Raw genomic sequence first — 21612 nt, 5'->3', positions numbered from 1 at the left:
CAGTGAGATATGTCTGCTCTTGGCATCACTGATTTATTTCAGATAAGATGATGGGCATCGAAGTAACACCATATGGAGTTTGCTTTCATTGTAGCAAGGTTAGACACTGAGCAAAGAAACTGCTCTTGCCTCAACTGCTGACAAAATTCCTGCTTCATAGAAGAGTCTGCCAGATAGTCTAGGCCTGTAGGCTGAAGACTGGATGCCCCAACATTGCAGAGGAACCTTGGGTGACTGTCCAGGCAGCTAGATGTCTGTCATTTCTATAGTTTTGGAAGTGGCTTGCACTGCACTTTCTGTTTACTCGGGTAATATTATATCCTTCTGGTGTCTTTGATGGAGTTGAAGACTAGATAGTTGTAGTTAATGGTTTTCCTTAGTTATGATAGAAGGTAAATTAGTTACAGAACTTTGGGCTAATCAATATAGAATAGGTAATAGTGTGATTTCTCTGAATTTGTCAAATGCAAAGGGATTGGATATTGTAAATGTAATCCTTACTTAATAATTGTTCTTGTTGTATATAGTTTTACCATGTTAAAGTTAAAATTCTTCCTTTTTATTTAGACAAAAAGGGGAAAATGTTGTGGAATATTTATTTAATCAGGAAAAGATGTAAATGTGTTACACTTGTTCATGCTGCATTTGTTACTATGTAAAGATGTGTTTCATTTGCACTAATTAAATAAAATTAACCAGGACTCAGAGGGGCAGGATTAGCTGCTTCCTAGTTGACAGGAAGTAGCAGGGAGGAGCTTAGCATCAGTTTTTTTTTAGTTGGGGCAGTGTGGAAGGGAGTGGCTTCCAGGATGCCAGCAAAGAGAAAGTTAGCCAGTTGCTACTCTAACTCTCTGAGCTCAGAGGTTTTCACCCTAGCCTTTGAAACTCAAGTTTTATTAGAACTGTAGAGATTTAGTTAGAACTCCCTTTAGTGGCAGCAACAGGACCATTGTCTGGGGGAACAGGATTCCCCCCAGGATTTGGCCTTAGCAGTTGTTTAGTAGTTTCATTTAGTTGTTTAGTAGTTTAAAGCACAGCCACTGTAATGAAGGTAAAACAGCAGAAAAATACTTCTGGAGGCTCAGGTAATTCCCAAGATGGCATCCTGGTGACAGTGTACTCTCACTGAATGTGACTGGTGGTGCACACCTATCATCCCACCACTGAGGAGGCTGAAACAGAAGGATCACCCTAAGGCTAACCTGGGCTACAGAGGCAGCTGCTGCCTTGAAAGAGGATAAGGAAAGCTAGAGAGAAAGAATAATGTCTTTATTGAACAATGAGTGACTGAATTTCCATATCTTAAACCATGGGAGCTAGAAAGAACTGCTAACCCCGAATGCCACATCAGTGAAACAGAAGGAAGAGTTAGCAGATAAGGGAGATTAAGAGAAATCACCAAATGCATCAAACTGCTAAAGAAAGGACTTTAGTAATAAATAAAACATGATACCAGAAGGAAACAGACCACCAGAAATGGAGGGAGAGCAAGAGAAATGTGTGGACTGACATAATAGTTTATACTCTGTTTTAAGTTCTCTAAAACGTGTTTAATAGTTAAAAAGTAAAAGATATATACAGCCCAATGGGCTTTTAACTGTATGAAAAGATAAAGAGGAAAACTATGGTGTAAAGAAATACATGGGAGGGGCCTGGAGAGATGGCTCAGTTAAGAGCACTTGTTGTTCTTAAGAAGACCTGGTTCGATTCTCAGCACCCATGTGGTGTTCCGAAAAGATCTGATGTTCTCTCTGCTCACAACATGGTGTACACACACATGCAGGGCAAATATTCATACACACCCAATTCTTTTAAAGAAACAAAACTTTTAAAAAGAAATAGATGGGGAGAAGTGAGATGGCTCCATGTGTAAAAGTATTTGCTGTAAAAACCTGACCACCCAAGCTCAATCCCTGGAACCCACATAAAAACAAAACCAAAAAGCCAGGCAGTGGTGGTGCATGCCTTTAATCCCAGCACTTGGGAGGCAGAGCCAGGTGAATCTCTGTGAGTTCGAGGCCAACACACACACACACACACACACACACACACACACACACACACACACACACACACACATACACACACATCAAAAACAAAAAAAACAAAAACAAAAACAACAACAACAAAAAAAGCACCCAAACCCAGATATCAGCAGTCCTAAGATGAGGTAGAGACCAGAGAATTGCCTAGAAGATGGTAGGTCAGCTAGCCTGGAGTACACAGGATGGCAGAGTCAAGAGATACTCGGTCTTAAAGGCAAGCTGAACAGAGAACCATTTCCCAAAAGTTGTGCTCTGACAGACCTCCCCTTGTGTGTCATGGCAGGAATGTGACTGTACACACACACACACACACATACATACACAGTGGGGGAAGAGATGGGTGAGGGAAAATGGAACAAGTGGGGGAAAGTTTACAGACAATCTTACTGCAATAGTAAAATACTGATTGTCTATAACCTATGAAAAGCTGTTTCACAAATCCTAGAACCACCACAAAAGCCAATAAACATATACATATACAAAGGTCTCAATTCAAAATAAACTAAAAACAAATGAAAATTAAAAATAACCAACAGAAGGCAGAAAAGGGGAAACAAACAAACAACTCAGGGAGCAGAAACAAACCACAAACCTAATATTAAGCAGAAAGATACAGTGCAAGCACTTGATATGCCATGTTTGGTTGATATCCATGGGAGGCCTGCTCTTCTCTGAATAAAAATGGAGGAGTAGATGGGGTATGGGAGCAGAGGGGAGGTGGGGGAAGAGACTGGGGGGAGAGGAGGGAGGGGAAACTGGGGTTGGGATGCAAAATAATAATAATAAATCATTGAGAGAGAGTACAAGTGTGCACACACATGAATGTGGGAGGGAAAGGTAGGATCGGGAGAGGAGAGGAATTGAAGGCAAAGGATAGGGGATGAATTGGATCTAAACATGTTATATGCATATATGAATATTAAATATTAAATAAAAATGTAACCCTAGATCCCAACATATTTATTATGTTAAAAGTAGTAAGGATTCCAGGCCAGTTGGCACATGACTTTAATCACAGAACTCAGGAGATATAAGGAGGAGCTCTGTGAGTTTGAGGCCAACCTGATCTACATAGTGAGTTCTAGGATAGCCAGGGCTATGTAGAGAAATCCTGTTTCAAAAACAAATAAACAAATAAAAAAATTAATTAAAAGTAAGTAGTCTAAATATACCAACTAAAAGGAATTATGAGGTTGAAAAAAACATTACCCAATTATATGATATAGCAACTTTACTTCAAGTATGATGCAGGAGGTAAAAGGATAGAAATAGATGCATGGAGTAGTTTAACTGAAATCAGACAAATTCCAGAGCAAAGAAAACTATTCAAGATAAAGAAAGATAACACGGATCAATAGGAGGGTCAATTTGCCAGCCAGACACAATGAGCCATATATGTTGTGCACCCAACAGAAGAGCTCCAAAGTAAATGCATCAGAAACACTAACAAATGAAGATAAAGAGACCTCAACTTATCCTCAGAAATAAACAGAACAAACAGACAGAGAAATCAATTAATCAATACCAACAGCCAACTGGATCAAATAGATATCATAGAGCATTCCACTAAACACAGCATGTAACTCCATGATGGGCTGATTTCATAGCATGTGAGAGGGCTTGGATTTAACCCCCAGAAAACATATGCATGCACACAAGACATTGTCATGACCATGAAATTATTGAAATAATGTACAGTATGTTCTTCATAATCAAATAATGAATAAAAAAAAAGACTGTCATAAAAAGGAAAAGTTTTCAATTGCTTGGAAATAAAATAACACATTTCTAAATAAAGATAAAAGTTGAAATCTTAAAATATTATAGAAATCATTACAAATGAAAATTAATACACTATATCAACATTTGTGAACTGCAGCTAGTGTAGTATTGGGAAGAAAATAACAGGATTAAATGCTTTCATTAGAAAAGAAAGTCTACTCAGTATGTTAAACTTCTCCTCCAAAAAACATTCTTATGAAAACACTCAAACTAAGAAATTTTAAGAAAATTGAAATTGATAGGTCAAAAACATTTTTAATTACAAAAATTTAGGAACTGAATGAAAATGAAAGCATATGCTTTTGAAATTTGTGAAACGCATTTTGCTTAAAAGGAAACATGCAGCACTGGGTGCTCTCGGTGTCAAACTCAGTCCTCCATCCACTCGGACACATGACACAGTGAGGAACACAGCAAACCCCACTGGGGCAGAGAGAAGGGAGCAAGACCAGAAACTAACGGGACCATAAGAAAGAGCAAAATAAATCAGGAAAAACTAAAAAGAGGAGATTAACAAATAACAGGGATTCAAAGGAGACCCCCTGCCTCCTGAGACAGGAGCTGGGGCACAGCAGGGCAGTGAAGAGGCCTCCTGTTCACTCCCCCATGCTGCAAACCCAATGTCAGGAATGTCTTCACCAGCACAGTGGTGCACACCTGCAGCCAGCCTCTCAAGAAGAAGAGGTCAAGGTGAGCCTGCACAAGACAGTAAGAATCAATACATCACTGTGTATGGAGAAATTTTAGTGTCAAGCCAATCATCCCTCTGTATCAAACCTGTGGAAATAGAAAACAAGTTAAATGTGACCACAGTGACACAACTTGCAAAATCTAGCAGGTGGAAACTTCCTAGGACAAACTCCTTTGCTTCTCCAATAGTGCACTGAGAGAGACCGCAGACTTTACTACAAGAAATCTCATCAACGTTTCAACTAGAGAGACTTGCCATCCTATTACAGTGTTTGCAGCTTACATGCACACTGATTAAGACAATGTCATTGGGGCCATGGAGATGGTTCAAAAGTGCTTGCTGTACAAGCATGAGGACCCAGCACTGATGTAAATGCAAACTGGGTGTGGAGCATGCCTGTAATTCCAGTACCCACCCCAGAAGAGTCATGTTTTTAACCATCTTCAAGAAAGACTATCAAAGTCAATTGCACTTGCCTGGAAATGTCAGGTTCTATTTAAGACTACTACACGCATTCACATTTTCACACAGAGCAGGAGCCTCAAAACAAAATAGTTCATGGTGTGTCCTAAGAACTGAGAATTTTAATTTGGCTTAAGAAGAGAAACATTTTCAAGAAACTGAAAATTGCATCAGATACACTAAGCACCAATTGTGAGCAAGCACATAGCTCTAAGCACTGTGTGGTGCTGATGCTGCAACAGATAAGAATGCCGACACTATGAGATTACCTATTCATTGATGCAGAGTTACAACAATCCTACCCAGACCTCTGACTTTACCTCAAGATTGCCTCCTCCCATGTTTACAGTCTATATTTTTGAATCTTCATAAATGTGTATATACATATATATGTATATATATACATACAATATATATGTTCAGTTTTCTTCATTCTAGTATTGATTGATACCTAATGCATCCTTTAAAACAATGAAGAACTACTTTGAGAGTGCTCAAACACAAAAGCACGTGTATATACCTTGCCTGGACTGTAAAGGTGCTACAAGAACTCGGTTTAGCTCAAAAGGAAGTTCAAGGGTTAGGTTTTCAAACTGCGCTTTACTAATGAGACTTAGCTTCCTAAAGTTCTCAACTTCTTGCTGAAGCAGAATGGAGGAATCTAATTACTGACCTGGCTAATAGATTAACCAATAGACAACAATTGATACCAAAGGGTTTATGGACTCGACTGTAACAAAGATGTTCTAATCTAGCATTATATTTAACAATAATATTCAAAGCTTAAGAGGCATAGAGATCCCTAAAATATAAATATTTTATACTAAAAGCTTTGTAAGAGCATATACACTAGTCATCAGTTATTTGTTGGGCATTTATAAACAAGAATGCTGGGCATTATTGAATTTACATAGTAATCTAAATATGACCTGCCCTTTAAGAGATGTTTTAAGTTCAAAAGAAATGTACACACTAAAAACAAATGATTATCAGGTGAAATATGAACAGTGACATTTGGTATAAGATTTAAGATACTAGAAAGGTAAGGATGAGAATTTACAAGATGGGAAACAGTATTCTAAATAATGACTGTAAACAGACACAAGGAACTTAGAAAAGTCACATTTATTAGAAAATAATTAAGTGAATGAGAAAATGTGTGTACAACCTGGGCAATTAAAGGCTTGTTGAGGAGCCTGGAGAAAGCTACTAGAAGTTTTTGCTTTGTTCTCTAATTGATGGGGTGTGTGTGATGAGTGATATATCTAGATGTGCTTTAGATTCATCTCTAAACACCTCTCAGAAGTTCAGCGACAGGAGGGAGGAATGGACCACTCCCTGCCTCTGCTCCACAGGCTCCTCCTGCTACATTATCACTTACATGTCCACTGCACGGACCTCCAAACATGCAGAGCATTAATGGAGGCAGATTCCATTCACATCTGGAAGGTAGGCAAAGATCTGGAGTGACTAATGGCAATCTACTTCTGGAAGATTAACTGAACAACATCTATCCAGAGTGCTTAAGTGTTTGTCAGATGGAAGCAAATTAAAAGCATTATTATAGAACAGTTGTAGAAGTTTGCTTTGAATATCTAGCCACAGAATGTCATACCTTCAGTTATTAGTTACTACCAACTAGCATCATCCACCAAATCCTGTCAATATTTTAGATGATCTTATTTACGTTTATAAGGGAAATGTGCTGGAGCTATGAAATGAGGGGAGATGAGGATGACTCATATGATATTTCATGGTATACATAAAAGGAATTCTCAAAGTATTAAAATATGTATTTAAAGGGCATCTTAAGAAATTATGCCAGCTCCTTACTTTAGGCCAAAATTTCTTCTTCCAAAGCCTTTAACAGGAGCTGGGAGAGCTCACTTGGTGAGAGTACTTGTTTAACATGTGTGAGATTCCGGGGTTCAATCCCTAGCACTGGCGAAAAATTGGAGAGGGGGGTCTCTAGTTGTAGCCTGTAGTAGAGTGCTTGCCTAGTACATACAATGCTCTATAACTGATCCCAATACCAGAAAGAAAAAGAGAAAAAAGAAATTGCTCTTCAAGTCCTAATTCAAGTCAATAAACAATGATTCTATGCTTATAACATGGCAGACATAAAAACAAAACTAACCTGGATGGATACAGACAGTGTATGTTCTCTGTTCTAATTTTAAAACAATTGATATAAAAGAGAATTGGTTTAAAACTAGATAAGTGCAGGAATCAAAAGTGTCAATCTTGAGATGAAGTCTAGCCAGTCGGGGTTCTTAAGGCCGGCAGGAAGACAGCTATGGGCCCACCAGGCATGTGGGCCTTATTATGATAGGGAAATATGTGGTAGAGAAATGGGAGAGATAGAGAAGCGGAATGGTTCATGCGCTGTGGAAAGACACAGAAAGGAAGAAATGAAGACAGCGAGGAGTGGGCAGATGTTGGAGGCCTGCTTGCCACCTAGGGCCATGGTGAAGGCAGTGAGGAGTAGACCGAGGGGGTAGGTCTGCTTGCCACCCAGAGCCATGGTGATGTCCCGGCCAGGCTGCTGCCAAGGGCCATGTCTGGGTCCTGGTCCTACAGTAGCCAGGGTGTGCTGATGTCCATGGCTCCTGCTGCTGTCAAGTGCCATACTGATTCCAGTGGGCTGGGCCGCCTCCTGGGGCTGTGTTTGGGTCCACAAGCCACACTGTCACTGGAACCATGCCAATCTGGGTGGCCTTTGCTGCCACTTGAGGCCATGATGACAGCCAGGCCTAGGCTGTTGCCCAGGACCATGTCTGGGTCCATGGCCCAATAGCAGCCAGGGTCCAGACTGATGTACGTGGCTCCTGTTGTCACCAAGCACAATGAGGATGCTCAGGGTCAGATCAGCCATCTGAGTCCAAGTTGGTGACTGAGGGCTAGGATGCATCCAGATCAGAGTGGCCTGTGCTGCTACTGAATGTCATGGTGAAGTCTGGGCCAGAATTGCAGCTGAGGGCCATGTCAGGGTTCATGGCCCTACTGCAGCCAGGGTCTGTACTGATGTCTGATGATCCTGTTGCCATCAAAGGCTGTGCAGACACCCAGAAGGGCCATGTTGGTGTCTCAGGGCCATACTGCCACTGCAGCAGTGGTGACATCCAGACCTAGCTGCTGCTAAGGACCATGTCGGTCCCTACTGCGGCTGGGGTCTGTGCTGAAGTCTGGGTCTTGCATTGCCACCAAAGGTCACATAGAGGCTCAGAGTTGGAGACACAACCTGAGGCCTTGGTGGTGTCCATATAGCTGCCAGAACCATTCCCACCTGAGTGACCATTCCTTCCACCCAGAGCCAGGATGTCATCCCGGCAAAGCTGCTGCTGAGGGCCATGTTTGAGTCTGTGGTCCAGCTGCAGTTGTGTTGATGTCTGTGGCCTGTGACACCCCAGGAGGCCCTAGGAACCATTTGAGAAGAAATCAGAGGGCCATGAGAAGAAATCAGAAAGACCCTGCCTTTCCCTGGCCCTGGGAAAGCTGGCCTTGCCTCACTATGGCAAGAGAGCTGGCCCCTGCACTCAGAAGAGATGGCCTTCACCCCTCACCATAGGTGAGGGTACACTGACCCTGAGGGCAATCATGTAGGGGAGCTGACTCTGTGCCCTTGCTCGAGGCAGGTGGCCCCAGTGGCCCTGACTGACTAGCTTGGCTACCACCCAGGCCCACAGCTGGGCTTTAGGTTGACCCACCGCCCATCTACCCTATCTAGGACCTGCTGGAGATAGTGAAGGGATTGGTCCTGTGGAACAATACTTACAGGATCTCTAAGACTCAGGGCGGCCACAGGCTATCCCAGAGGAGTTCTAGTGAGACTCCAGTGAGGATGGTGTACCAGAAACCAGAGGCCTTGAACCAGACCAGTGACTCACTGCAATGAACACTTGCCAGTAAAGCTGATGGGACAAAGGGGTCTACTATATGGCACACCAAACCCTCCAATGACACCAGGACAAATGAAAAGGTTATAGAGAGGCAGGAAAGAAGAAGAAGCAAAGAGATTTTTCTGTTGTTGTTTTTGGTTTGGTTTGGTTTGCCAGAGGCCATAAGAATATCCAGCAGATGACAACTAATATTCAACAGGTGGATACACCAGATGAATAATTCTCTGATGGGGAGGCCTGTGGGAGACCAGCTCTCACATTTATTTACCCCAGAGACACTTGAGGAATGAGGGATTAGAGACTTAGATAAAAATAAAGAGGGGGAGAGAAACAGAAATTCAGGTGGGCCTGAATCCTTATCCACTGGCCCACAGCTTTATTCCAAAGGGGTATTTATAACTATGCCAAGAGGAGGGGCAAAGGACCTCCCCCTTGCTAGTTACAGCCAAGTGTAGAACCTTACAAACACCTGGTACTCGGGCCTGTGGTCCAATAATCCTCTTATGCAGTCCTGCTGGGTACAGCCATGAGGAGACCTAATGTGCTCCAACAGGTCCCTCTTCTTTATATTTTAAAAGAAAAAACTCCCCATTAAGAGCTCACAGCACTCTCCATAGCTGTCACACCTCCCAGTGTAGGAGTAGAGGATAAGGACAGCATTCTTTTTTTGGAATGGGTCTAAGGTGACAGCAGTCTTAGCTGCATCAAGCCCTTTCTAAACCAAAAAACTCTTCATGCAACTGCATCAAACTTAACTCCCCTTAGCTTCATCATTAACATTAACAATTTAATGTAATTCTAATGTAAATATTGCTGTACATAGTTACAAGTCTCTCCCTTACATCTTAAAGCAAACTCTTAATAGAACCATTTGAATTTCTTGCTAATAAAACATAGGATGAATTTCTGATGCATTCACATCAAACTTCACTAAATCATGGTGCATAAATATCAATAGGTTAACATAATAATTCTAACATAAACATTACTATTCACAATATAATTCCTACAAACCTACATTCAAAAGCAATTTCTTCACTCAAGAAAATATTTTTTAAATTAAATAGACTGAGAAATAGTAACTCTCCATTTTCTTTATAATTTCTTAAACTAAATATCAAACCCAGTTAGAAAAAACCCAAACTTTTCTATTTAAACAATTCCATTTTTAAGTAGTTTCATTTTTTTACACAAACAGTTCCACAAACTATCAGTGTTGATAGAGTGTATATACATAAGTAAATTTAAACTGTCCCATTGTAATGAAATCATTACTGCCCATTTCATTTCTTAAGTTCAAAAGTTCAAAAAGAGTTCTGGTACCATTCCTAAAAGTTCCTCTGAGTGCTCAAAACCAAGGCCTGGCTTGTTAGCTGCCCTTAAGTCTTTGTATAGCTGTCAGAGACATAATGACTCTGAAGCAAACAGCTCCAAATATGAGAAGTCCCATAACTGAAACTTTTTTCAGTTCAAGCAAGTCTCCCTGAAACTTTCGCTTTCAGCTACCACTGTGCTTTGCAGTCTGTAGCCTTCCATAACCAGGCCATTCCTGAACCAGGCTAGAGAGTTTTTAATCACCTCACAGCCTCATGGGCTCAAGGCTCCTTCAGCTGCTACGAGCTGAACCATGGCCCTCCCACAGCAACCCCAGCTCTGGGAGAGTCCCATTACCTGCTTTGTTGATGGTCCAATGCTGAGGACCCTGGGTCCTGGAATCTTACATAGCATTCAGCAGTTTCTGCAGAGTACCAGTCTGGCTGTTCAGCCTGGAGCATGGCTCTCACCTCCACAGCTTCTTGGTCTCCTGTGTGTCTCAACTGCTTATCTGGCACTGACACCACTTCTCTGCTACTGGTAGCAGTCTGCTCACTGTTGCTCACTGTTCACCTTTTCTGAGGCACAGCATCTCTACTGGGCTTTCCAAGCTGCTGCCTGCCATTCGCCTTTCTCGTGGCATGGTGTCTCCATTCTGCTCCTCATCATGACTTTTTCATAGCTGAAAGCATGCAGAACCTTGTACTAGTGCTGGCACTGTTTTTACTGGCTCTTGGGAAGCTATGAAATGGACACCTGGCTGCTACTTTCTGAAGCTAGCAGTCTCTGAAGTGGCTTTTTTTCTGTTATTGGCAGCTTTTGGAGTTTACTAAAGCCACTCAGAGTGCCAAGTTTGCAGTCTGCTATGGACACTGCTTTTTGTGTCCCAGGTTCCTTCACCATATATTCCTCTATTAAACTTTCACCATGTCCCTAGACCTAAACCCTATATTCTTATGCCTAAAGCTTATGCTACCCTAAATCTATATTTCTCAAACTAAAATTACATTCTATAGGACTACTTTATAAACCTTAACATTTAGAAGAGATTCCTTAACTATCATCACTTTACATATCACCTATCTCTTAGAAAAGATTTTAAAAGCACTATTTACCAAACTTGAGAAAACTATAGAACTATTAGAAGGACTCTTTTAACAAGACAGGAAGTACACAAATCATTTCTAAAGTTCAGAGTTTAAGTTCAAAGCTTATAGTCAGCTTTGATATTATTCTAAAAGTTCTTGAGAGTTGGAAACAAGAGTCTAATTTGGCAATGGTTCTGTCAACCCTGGGATTTAGTGAATACTGTCACTATGGGGTTGTAACACTTGTTGTTAGGGGGCTGAAACACTCAGGACAACAACACTCCACAGTCACCTTTCCCACGGAGTTCTCTCAGACGTTCTAGAACTGGCAGAGATGCTCAGTGGCAGATGGCTTCTAACCAGAGGCTGTCCCTTTACCCAAATTCATAACAGCTCCCCTAAGTGCTTCAATTCAGACAAACACTGTTGATTTCACTCAGTTGCTGCAGAAGCCTCGCCTCAGGGCGAATATGAAATTACCATATTGAACTGCCATAAAAGCTCTTAGCAAAAAATCCTTGTGCAGCTATTAGGCAATATAAGCCATTGTTTCAAACCTGCATTGATACTACATTTCCCAGTCTTCTTTTCCAAGCTGCCTTTTGGGTATGGGTATGCTAGCAAACTTCCAGTTCCCTTTACAGGGTTAGTTTTTATGGTTTTGCTTTTGTAACAGGAACTTTCTCTTCCCTAAGCTTGCTTTAGGATGCCTGTGCCACCGCTTAACAGGTTTACCTCTCTAATTAGATCTTTCACCTGACCCTGTTCCCAAGAGGTTTGTGTCCATTTGTCCATGCGCACTCAGAAAGCTGCTTATTGTCAGAGGAAAACACCGTTCAGGGCTTCACTCCGGGTCAGTGAGGGAAACCAAAAGCTTGAAACAAAGCTTTTCAGAAAGGTCTTTTTCATAGTAGAAAAAGAGAGGTTTTCTCCTGGATAGTTCTCTGTCCTGTCCTGGGTTGGCTCCTCCCACAAATAGTGTCCCTGACTTGGCAGTGCCACTGCCAAGGCTCAGCTTTACTGCTTCCTCCTCATCAGCAGCCCCTCCCATCAGGGAGGAATCTGCCTGCACTCTTTCATCAGGCCCTTGCCTGAAGGGATTTTCCCATCCAGGTGAAATTAATTTTGTCCTTACAGAACGAGAAACTGAGAAAGTTTTGAAAGGCTTTTTAGTTTTTTAGAGAGAGAATAAGTTTTTGAGAGAGAAAAGACCACAAGTTTCCCCAAAACTTCTGTTCTCTAAACTTTGGTTTCAATGGCCAAGAGGAAACAAATTCTGATGGTACTGTGTTTCCACACAGTGGGGGTGTCAGCAGAGTGAAAGTTTTATCTCACATGAATTTGTCTTTGCCTCAGGGAAAATGCTTTCCACAGCTGCTTGGACTTAGCATTTTCTGCTATCCCCAGGCCAAAAGCTTTCACTGGAATCTTTTTTTCTGCCTGTTAAGCTCTTCTTTAATAGATATTTCCTCTGATTCTTCCCAGTTTGCGTTCCTAAGTCTAGTAGCTTATTTTTATGCTATATTCCTTCATTCCTACTCTACCTTACTCTTCTAAGTTTTTCCTACACTACATTTCTATTTCCTACTTTCCTTAATTTTTATATATAGGGGGAGAGAGAGAGAGAGAGAGAGAGAGAGAGAGAGAGAGAGAGAGAGAGAGAGAATGAGAACCTAGAGGGAAGTCTACGCTGCAGCCTTGCGGCATTTCACCACCTAACCTACACACCTCAAAATAAAATACAGTTGCCTTCATTTTTCAATTTCTTATTGGCATGCCTACACTCATGACATCCCCTTCTTTGATTTCACAAAGCCCTAGGGTTATTTTTTATTTATTTATTTTGTCCCTATTCAGTGGCACCATCTGTGGGAGACCAGCTCCCACATTTATTTACCCCAGAGACACTTGAGGAATGAGGGATAAGAGACTCAGATAGAAATAAAGAGGGGAGAGAAACAGAAAGAAATGCAGGATAGACTCGGGTGGGCCTGGATCCTTATCCATTGGCCTAGAGCTTTACTCCAAAGAGCTGTTTAAAACAATGCCAAGGGGAGGGGCAAAGGACCTCCCCCTTGCTAGTTACAGCCAAGTGTAGACCTTTACAAACACCTGGTGCTTGGGCCCATGATCCAATCATCCTCCTATGCAGTCCTGCTGGGTACAGCCACTAGGAGACCTAGTGTGCTCCAACAGAGGCCCACTAGGCATGGACCTTGGGGTCACAGACTGTGAATACTGTTTGCATCTGTCTGTGATTTTCTCATGTGCTACTACAAGTCTTCTCTAAAAAGAACAGCTATGGGACTCTTCCCACAGCTTATTGGTAGTGTGTTTTTCACTTATTGAGTATATTTAATTTCTGTGGATTGACAGGAAGATAATTCTTCTTACACTGTGTAATTTTAGTGGATAAAATATACTTTCATGGGGCTGGAGAGATGGCTCAGTGGTTAAGAGCACTGACTGCTTTTTCAGAGGACCCAGGTTCAATTCCCAGCACTCACATGGCAGCTAATAACTGTCTGTAACTTCAAGATCTGACACCCTCACACAGACATACATGCAGAAAAAACACCAATGCACATAAAATAAAAATAAAAAATTTATATATATACTTTCATGGCCAGGCTTTTGTTTCATGGCTTCAAGACAATTACATACAATTAGCCAATTTAAGACCTCAGAGCAAATTCAAAGTAGACTAGCTGCCCCTGCAAATGAATCACACAAGGACAGATTCCCAGGTGTCTGGCTATTGAACCAAGATCAAGCATAAAGCAACTTTGGTGCTGGTTCCCCACTTGCTAAACTCTGGCTTGTAACATTAAAGACATAACTCCTGATACAAATTCCTCAGCAACTAACTCCCTGCAAGAACTCCTAATCTCAGTTTAATGATACAAGACTCAAGGTTCATCCAACTGTTTATATTTAGGTCTTGGAACACTTTTAAGGTCACTGTCCCTCGAGAAAGTGCGGAGCACTAGAGCTCTATGTACCTCACGCCCTCATTTTACAACCTGCACACCAGGGAGCCTGGCAGACAGCAAGAGCATTGCCATGGCTACTCATGCCCAGCCACATGGACAGCACTCTGTGCTTTCTGGTCAGCACAGCATTCTCCCTTGCAATGAAAACTATCCAAGTCTGAGAACAAATGACACTTTCAAATGACAGCTTAGAATGTTTATCACACTTAGAAATATAGAATACAATGCACAATTTCTCTGTTTTCAAGGCTCCCTAGTAGTTTAACTTTTTAACCCCCTTTATGAGCTATAAGCAAGACAGCAAAATAGCTGGATCTTCCTTCACAGCCACAACTGCCCTACTAATCAGAAAGCTGACAGGTTTATTTCATGTATGTTATCAGAATGACACTGCTTCTTATAATTTACCCAAGAGATGTGATGTGACCCTCAAAATGTAACTCTTTTATTGTCTAAAGCTCTCTGTTGGGAATATATATAACTGTGGAAAGACAAAGAAGAGAGAGATCTTTCAAGGTGAAGTAATAAAGAAAGTTCCTGTGCTTTTTTCCCTACCCCTCAGATAGAAAAGTTTAGTTCTCACCAACATCATGGATTATTTTGCAAACCCTGGGTGCAGTCTTGGAGCTGGTTCTCTGAGACTGCAATATTGATTTGGGGTTTTGTCTTGCTTTTGTTTGCTTGCTTGCTTTGTTTCATTTTCTTTTGTGGGGGGGGGCATGCAGCAGGGATGAGGACAGGATATGGGGGGACTGGGAGGTGAGCAGAATTGGAGTACATGTAAAACTCCCAAAGAGTCAATAAAGAAGGTAAATGAAAAAAAGTGTCAATCTTGATAGTAATCAAAGCAAACATGGGAGCTAGTGAAGTGGCTCAATGGTAGTTTGTCCAGTATCTATGAGAATTCAATCCAGTTCCCAACAACTCCCCTTATATATAAATGGTGAACAGAACTGGGTAACCACCTCTCAAAGAGACCACTAGCACCCTAAAAGTCATTCCATGCCTCTCCCTATCACTCTGCTTTTGGCTTCTCCTCCTCCAGTGATAGCCAGGTACAGACTTCATTACCGTAGATTCTGGCTGTCACACAGGACGGTGTGACACAGTTTACAATGGTACAGACCAAGTCATCGAGCTATATAAACACCTGACCAAGGCCAAAATCTACTATCATCATTAATTGGAATGTAAGCACACTCATTTGCTTTCTAGGAGAACTTCATCAGTGTGATTGCAGGACCTCCGTCCTGGTCTACTATAAAATATACCACAATTCCTTTCAAGACTTGTTGTACTGCTAATGAGTATTTAGTCCTCCCTGAATTATGGCTACTAAAACTAAGGTGCTATAAAGAAGCATGCTTCTTAAGAAATCCTGGCCGGGCGGTGATGGCGCACGTCTCGGGAGGCAGAGCCAGGCAGATTTCTGTGAGTTCAAGGCCAGCCTGGTCTACAGAGCGAGATCCAGGAAAGGCACACAGCTACACCAAAAAAAAAAAAAAAAAAAAAAAAGAAAAGAAAAGAAAAGAAAAGAAAGAAATCCTGTTTCATGAGTAGGGATACAAATTTGTGTTTGGTATTTACTTAGAGGAGGCACTGTGAAGTCAGGCAGTATGCTTCTCCTTAGGTTTTGTTTGTTTGTATTTTGTTTTTGTTTTGTTTTGTTTTTTGCTTCTCCTTAGTTTTAAGAAAAAAGGCCAACTGTTCTCTAGAGTGTTATCTACATCTCACTAGCAGTAAAGGTCTCAACCCTCTATCTTTGCATTAACACTTGGTAACACCAGTTCTTAAAAATCTAGCCACTTTTGGGGGGTGGGAGTGGCACATGTCTTTAATCCCAGCACTCGGGAGACAGAGCCAGGCAGATCTCTGTGAGTTTGAGGCCAGCCTGGTCTACAGAGTGAGTTCCAGCACAGGCTCCAAAGCTACACAGAGATACCCTGTCTTGAAAAAACAAAAACAAAAACAAAAAAAAAGAAAGAAAAAGAAAACTTTTTCCATGCATGAGGCCCCAAGTCCCAACATGCAGGCATGCATGTATGAACACATACGAGCCACACACACCTGTTTCCCTTAAGGTTCTTATAGTTTTGTCCTTCTTTGGGATAAATCAAAGTGACAATATAGGCATAGGCCTGTAATATCACTTCATTCTCAATACCATGTGGGAAACATCAACTTCCTTACTCACCTGAAATCTGATGGTCAGACCAGGCAAATGTGCCTGTACTGTGCTGTGACCACTCCACTACTCCCCTGTAGCAACTACACGTGTTCAAATTACTAATACTCTGCCCTACCTTTAGCTATTTTACTATTTTTAAAATTCATTTTATTTTTAATTATGTGCATGCATGTCCATTTGTGAGTATGCACATGTGAGTGTGTTATATCCCCTGGACATAAGCTGCCATGTGGGTCATGGGAACCAAATTCAGGGCTGAAAGAACAAGAATTGCTCTTAATCACTGAGTTCTCCAACCCTTAGTTTCTGGTTTTGTTTTGTTTCTTGGACATGCTATGTCTTAACCTTATGATTTTCCTATCTCAGCCTCCCAAACACTGGGGTTACAGATTTAATTTAGTGATCTAAAAAATACCTTCAAGAGCTGGAGAGATGGCTCAGTGGTTAAAAGCAGTGTCTGCTCTTCCAGAGGTCCTGAGTTCAATTCCCAGCAACCACATGGTGGCTCACAACCATCTATAATGGGATCTGATGCCTTCTTCTGGCCTGCAGGTGTACATGTAGAGCACTTATAACATAAAAAATAGATAAAACTTCAAAGAAAAGTAGAAATCTTAAAAAAATTATACATTCACATGAGCCAGGCATAATGATGCATGTCTTTAATTATAGAACTCAGGAGGCAGAGGTAGGTGGATTTCTATGAGTTCAGAGGCCAGCCTGATCTACACAGTGAGTTCTGGACCAGCCAGGGATACATAGTGAGACTATGGCTCAAAAAAAAAAAAAAAAAAACAGCATAATCTCAGCACTTAGGAAAGGCTGAGACATATGTAACACAATGAGTTCAAGGCAAGTAGTGTTCACGAGGCCATATCTCAAAATTCAATTTTCCCTTTATGTTTAATTTTATTGTTTTTCAAACTTAAAATTTTTAACTTTATGTGTATGAGTGTTTTGCCTGCACATATGTATGTGCACCACTTGTGTGCCTGGTGCCCTTGAAGGCCAGAAAAGGGAATTAGTTCTCTCTGGAACTGGAGTTACAGACAGTTGTAAGCTGCCATTCGGGTGACGGGAACTGAACCCAGATCCTCTGGAAGAGGAGCCAGTGGCCTTAAATACCAAGGTATCTCTTCAACTCATGAGCTTAATTTTAGACTTTTCAAAGTCTTGCATAATTACTACTCTATTGTGTTTGAAACACGTTAGTCAGCAAATTCTGCTAGTTTTCTCCAAATTTCCATAAGGTTTCACACATTGCAGATTTTTTCTCTAACTCCTTGATAGCAATATTACCTCAGTCTTTGCCATCATTACTAACTGCATCTACACTAGCTAAGGAAGAGTGTGCTATCTTCCTGTTGTCACATGGATTTTGAGAATATGCAACACCAAACCCACAAACTTAGTGACATGATTTACTCTAGCTAGTAAATGTCAAAAATATCATTAAAGTACATCAAGGTCTCAGCTCAGATGTAACTATAAAACATGGCTTCATCTTTTACCTGAGAATGAGCATAGGTTGTTAAGGGGCTGTGAGTGAGTGTAATCTCCAAGTGAGAAGAAGATGGCTGGAGCATCTCAGCCTCCATCTTTCCCATCCCATGTACTCAGAATCAAAATCAGCTAACTTGAATGAGAAATTTTTGTTTGAAGCCCTTGAGAATTGGATGCATTCAGTCATTGATTTATTTTTCCAAATAAGATCTTGCTACATAACCTACACTGGACTTAAATGCTCTCCCTGCCTCAGCTTCCTGAATGCTAGGATTACAGATATGTACCACCACATCTATCTGGGGGATAATTTTATGAGTCAAGAATAATAATGGAGGAAGATCTAACAGTCAGAGGAGGAGGACTCCAGGGGCCAGCCATCCAGTTACACAGCCAGCCATGGAGTAAGAGTAAGATTTATAAAAGTTAGAGAAAAGGAAAAGCCCAGAGGTAAAAGATAGATAGGTTAAGGAAAGATGGCTAGAAACTAAGTCAAGTTAAGGCTGGGCATTCATAATTAAAAATAAGCCTCTGGGCAGTTCAGATGAGATCCATTCAGGTGAGGACTCAGAGGCTTTCAGGCTGAGGAAACAAGATCAGCTGAGGAGTTGGTGAGCCAGACGGCTGGAGAGGTGACTCAATGGTTAAGAGCACTGTCGGGCCCAGTGTTCTGCCTGAGACTGGTCAGGACCTAGCTGTCAATCGTTCAGAACCCAACAACCTCATGGAACCAGGATCAGCTGAGGAGCTGCAGAACACTGTTGGCACACCTTTAATCCCAGCACTCTGGGAAGGAGCTGCTGTGGGACGGGACCAGAACAACCCGAGCATTCTGGTCGAGGCCGACCCGGGGCCCAGCTGCAGATCATGTGAAACCCAACAACTTGGAGGCGTTGGTGAGACTGCCCTACTCATCAACCTGTTCAGCTGAGATCCATTTGGGAGAGGTTTCAGAAGCCTGCAGCCTGCAGTCTGAGGAAACAAGATCAGCTGAGGAGTTGGCGATCAAACAAAACTCAACCCAAGAACGCAAGGGAAGGAGTTGTCTAGACACCTAATCAGATCACCAGAGTCATAAGCCCACCCTACACCGACTGGGAACAGGTAAGGCCCCATCTCTTGACCAGCAGACCAGGTCTCTAGCCCCTAGGCCCCAGCCATTGGAGCCCCAGGGACCAGGCAGCTCTTTCCCTGCTCCCTCGAAAAAAAAAACAACAAAAAAAACCATCCCCTGCAAACCCAACAACCATTGGAGCCATAAGCCCACCCTGCACAGATTGGGAACAGTTGCTCACTGAGACAGAACCCACTAACATCGATTGGACTAAGATGCTCCCGGAGAAACAGGGCCCAACAACACTAATTCAACCAAGAACTCCCAGTGGACCAAGACTATCAATTGGAACAAGAGAGGCACCCTCAGACACAGACACCACTGCACCGAGTGGAGGAAGAGATGAGCAGATGCCAGTGCAAAAATACAGGCAACAACATAAAGACCTATATGACACCATCAGAACCTAGTGATTCTACATCTGCAAGACCTGAACATACCAACGCAGAAGCAGAAGAAATCAATCCTAAAAATGACTTTAAGATGATGATATAGGCCCTTAAATAGGAAATGAAAAAATTCCCTTAAAGAAATGGAAGAAAAAAAAAAAAACAAAAAAATGGAAGAAATCAAAGAAAGCCAAAAAAAAAGAAAGAAAGAAAAAGAAAAAGAAAAGCAATTAAACAGACGAAGGAAACAGTTCAAGACTTGAAAATTGAAATCGAGACAATAAAGAAGACACAAACTGAGGGAATGTTGGAAATAGAAAATCTGACTAAACAAACAGGAACTACAGATGCAAGCATAACCAACAGAATGCAAGAGATGGAACAGAGAATCTCTGACACTGAAGACACAATAGAGAAAATAGATTCGTCAGTCAAAGAAAACACTAAAGCCAAAAAAGTCGTAACATAAAACATCGAGGAAATTTGGGACACTATGAAAAGACCAAACCTAAGACTAATAGGGATAGAAAAAGAATACCAACTCAAAGGCACAGAAAATATATTTAACAAAATCATAGAAAAAAAACTTTTCCAACCTAAAGAAAGAAATACCTATGAAGATACAAGAAGCTTAAAGAACACCAAATAGGCTGGATCAAAAAAAAAAGTCCCCTCACCACATTATAATCAAAACACTAAACATACAGAACAAAGAAAAAATATTAAGAGCCGAAAAGGAAAAAGGCCAAGTAACATATAAAGGTAGACCCATCAGAATAACACCAGACTTCTTAATAGAGACTATGAAAGCTAGAAGGTCCTGGACAAATGTTATGCAGATACTAAGAGACCACGGATACCAACCCAGACTATTATACCCAACAAAACTCTCAATCACCATAGACCATGATAAGACCAGATTTAAACAATACCTATCCACAAATCCAGCCCTACAGAAAGCAATTGAAGGAAAAATCCAACCTAAGGAAATTAAACACACCTATGAAAACTCAGGCAATAGATAATCCCACACCAACAAATACCAAAGAAGGGAAACACAACACTACCACCAAAAAATAACAAGAATCAGCAGGAATCAGTATCAATGGTCTCAACTCTCCTATAAAAAGACACAGGCTAACAGAATGGATACGAAAACAGGATCCATCCTTCTGCTGCATATAAGAAAAACCTAAACTTCAAAGACAGACACTACTTCAGAGTAAAAGGCTGGGGAAAGGCTTTCCAATCAAATGGACTTAAGAAACAAGCTGGTGTAGCTATCCTAATATCTAATAAAATAGACTTCAAACTAAAATCAATCGAAAGAGATTGGGAAGGACATAACATATTTATCACTTGGAAAATCCAACAAGATGAAGTCTCAATTCTGAACATTTATGCCCCAAATACAAAGGGCACCCACATTTATAAAAGAAACATTACTAAAGCTTAAATCGCACATATTGGTTGTAGTATTAAGGCAACTCCACATAGTTAAAAGGATTTATTTTGTGGGGTAACTTACAAGTAAAGGGATAGGTTACAGGGTCCAGGAAAGGTGTAGCACAGTCCAGCGGTGCTCTCTGGAAAACTCTGCTTGGTCTACCTCCAGCATCCAGGATCCAGGAACCAAGAGTGCTGGCACAATCTGGATCTCGGGTCTTAAAGGCTCCTGTCTCGGCCCCGCTTTGTAAGTGTGACAGTTACTGAAGCCTCAATAGGGGTAGTACTTCCAGGTCAAAGCTGGAACAGCTACCCACTACACACACATCAAACCCCACACACTGGTAGTGGGAGATTTCAACACACCACTCTTACCAATGGACAGATCTACCAGACTGAAACGTAACAGAGAAATAAAGGGCCTAACAAATGTTACGACTCAAATGGACTTAATAGATATCTATAGAACATTCCACCCTAACACAAAAGAATATACCTTCTTCTCAGCACCCCATGGAACCTTCTCGAAAATTGACCACATGCTCAGTCACAAAGCAAATCTCAACAGACACAAAAACACTGGAATAGCTTCCTGTATTTTATCGGATCACCATGCCTTAAAGTTAGATTTCAACAACAACAAAAACTATAGAAAGCCTACAATCTCATGGAAACTGAATAATGCCCAACTGAAGCAC

The 21612-nt window shown here is 41.4% G+C and overlaps 1 protein-coding gene across 1 annotated transcript in view; it reads right to left on the bottom strand.

Annotated features, from left to right (window-relative positions):
• The window catches only part of Larp1b (La ribonucleoprotein 1B), a 102389-nt gene that overhangs the window by 23884 nt on the left and 56893 nt on the right, over window positions 1-21612 (bottom strand). The window contains 2 exon segments of the mRNA XM_052730731.1: window positions 5275-5300; window positions 5501-5621. Of these exon segments, the coding sequence (XP_052586691.1) occupies window positions 5275-5300; window positions 5501-5621 (147 nt within the window).

Source organism: Peromyscus californicus, unplaced genomic scaffold (assembly GCF_007827085.1).
Source record: "Peromyscus californicus insignis strain IS unplaced genomic scaffold, ASM782708v3 Scaffold_9__1_contigs__length_137607984, whole genome shotgun sequence".
Taxonomy (NCBI): domain Eukaryota; kingdom Metazoa; phylum Chordata; class Mammalia; order Rodentia; family Cricetidae; genus Peromyscus; species Peromyscus californicus.
Note: the sequence above shows the minus strand (reverse complement) of the source record. Positions and strands in the feature narration are given on the sequence as shown.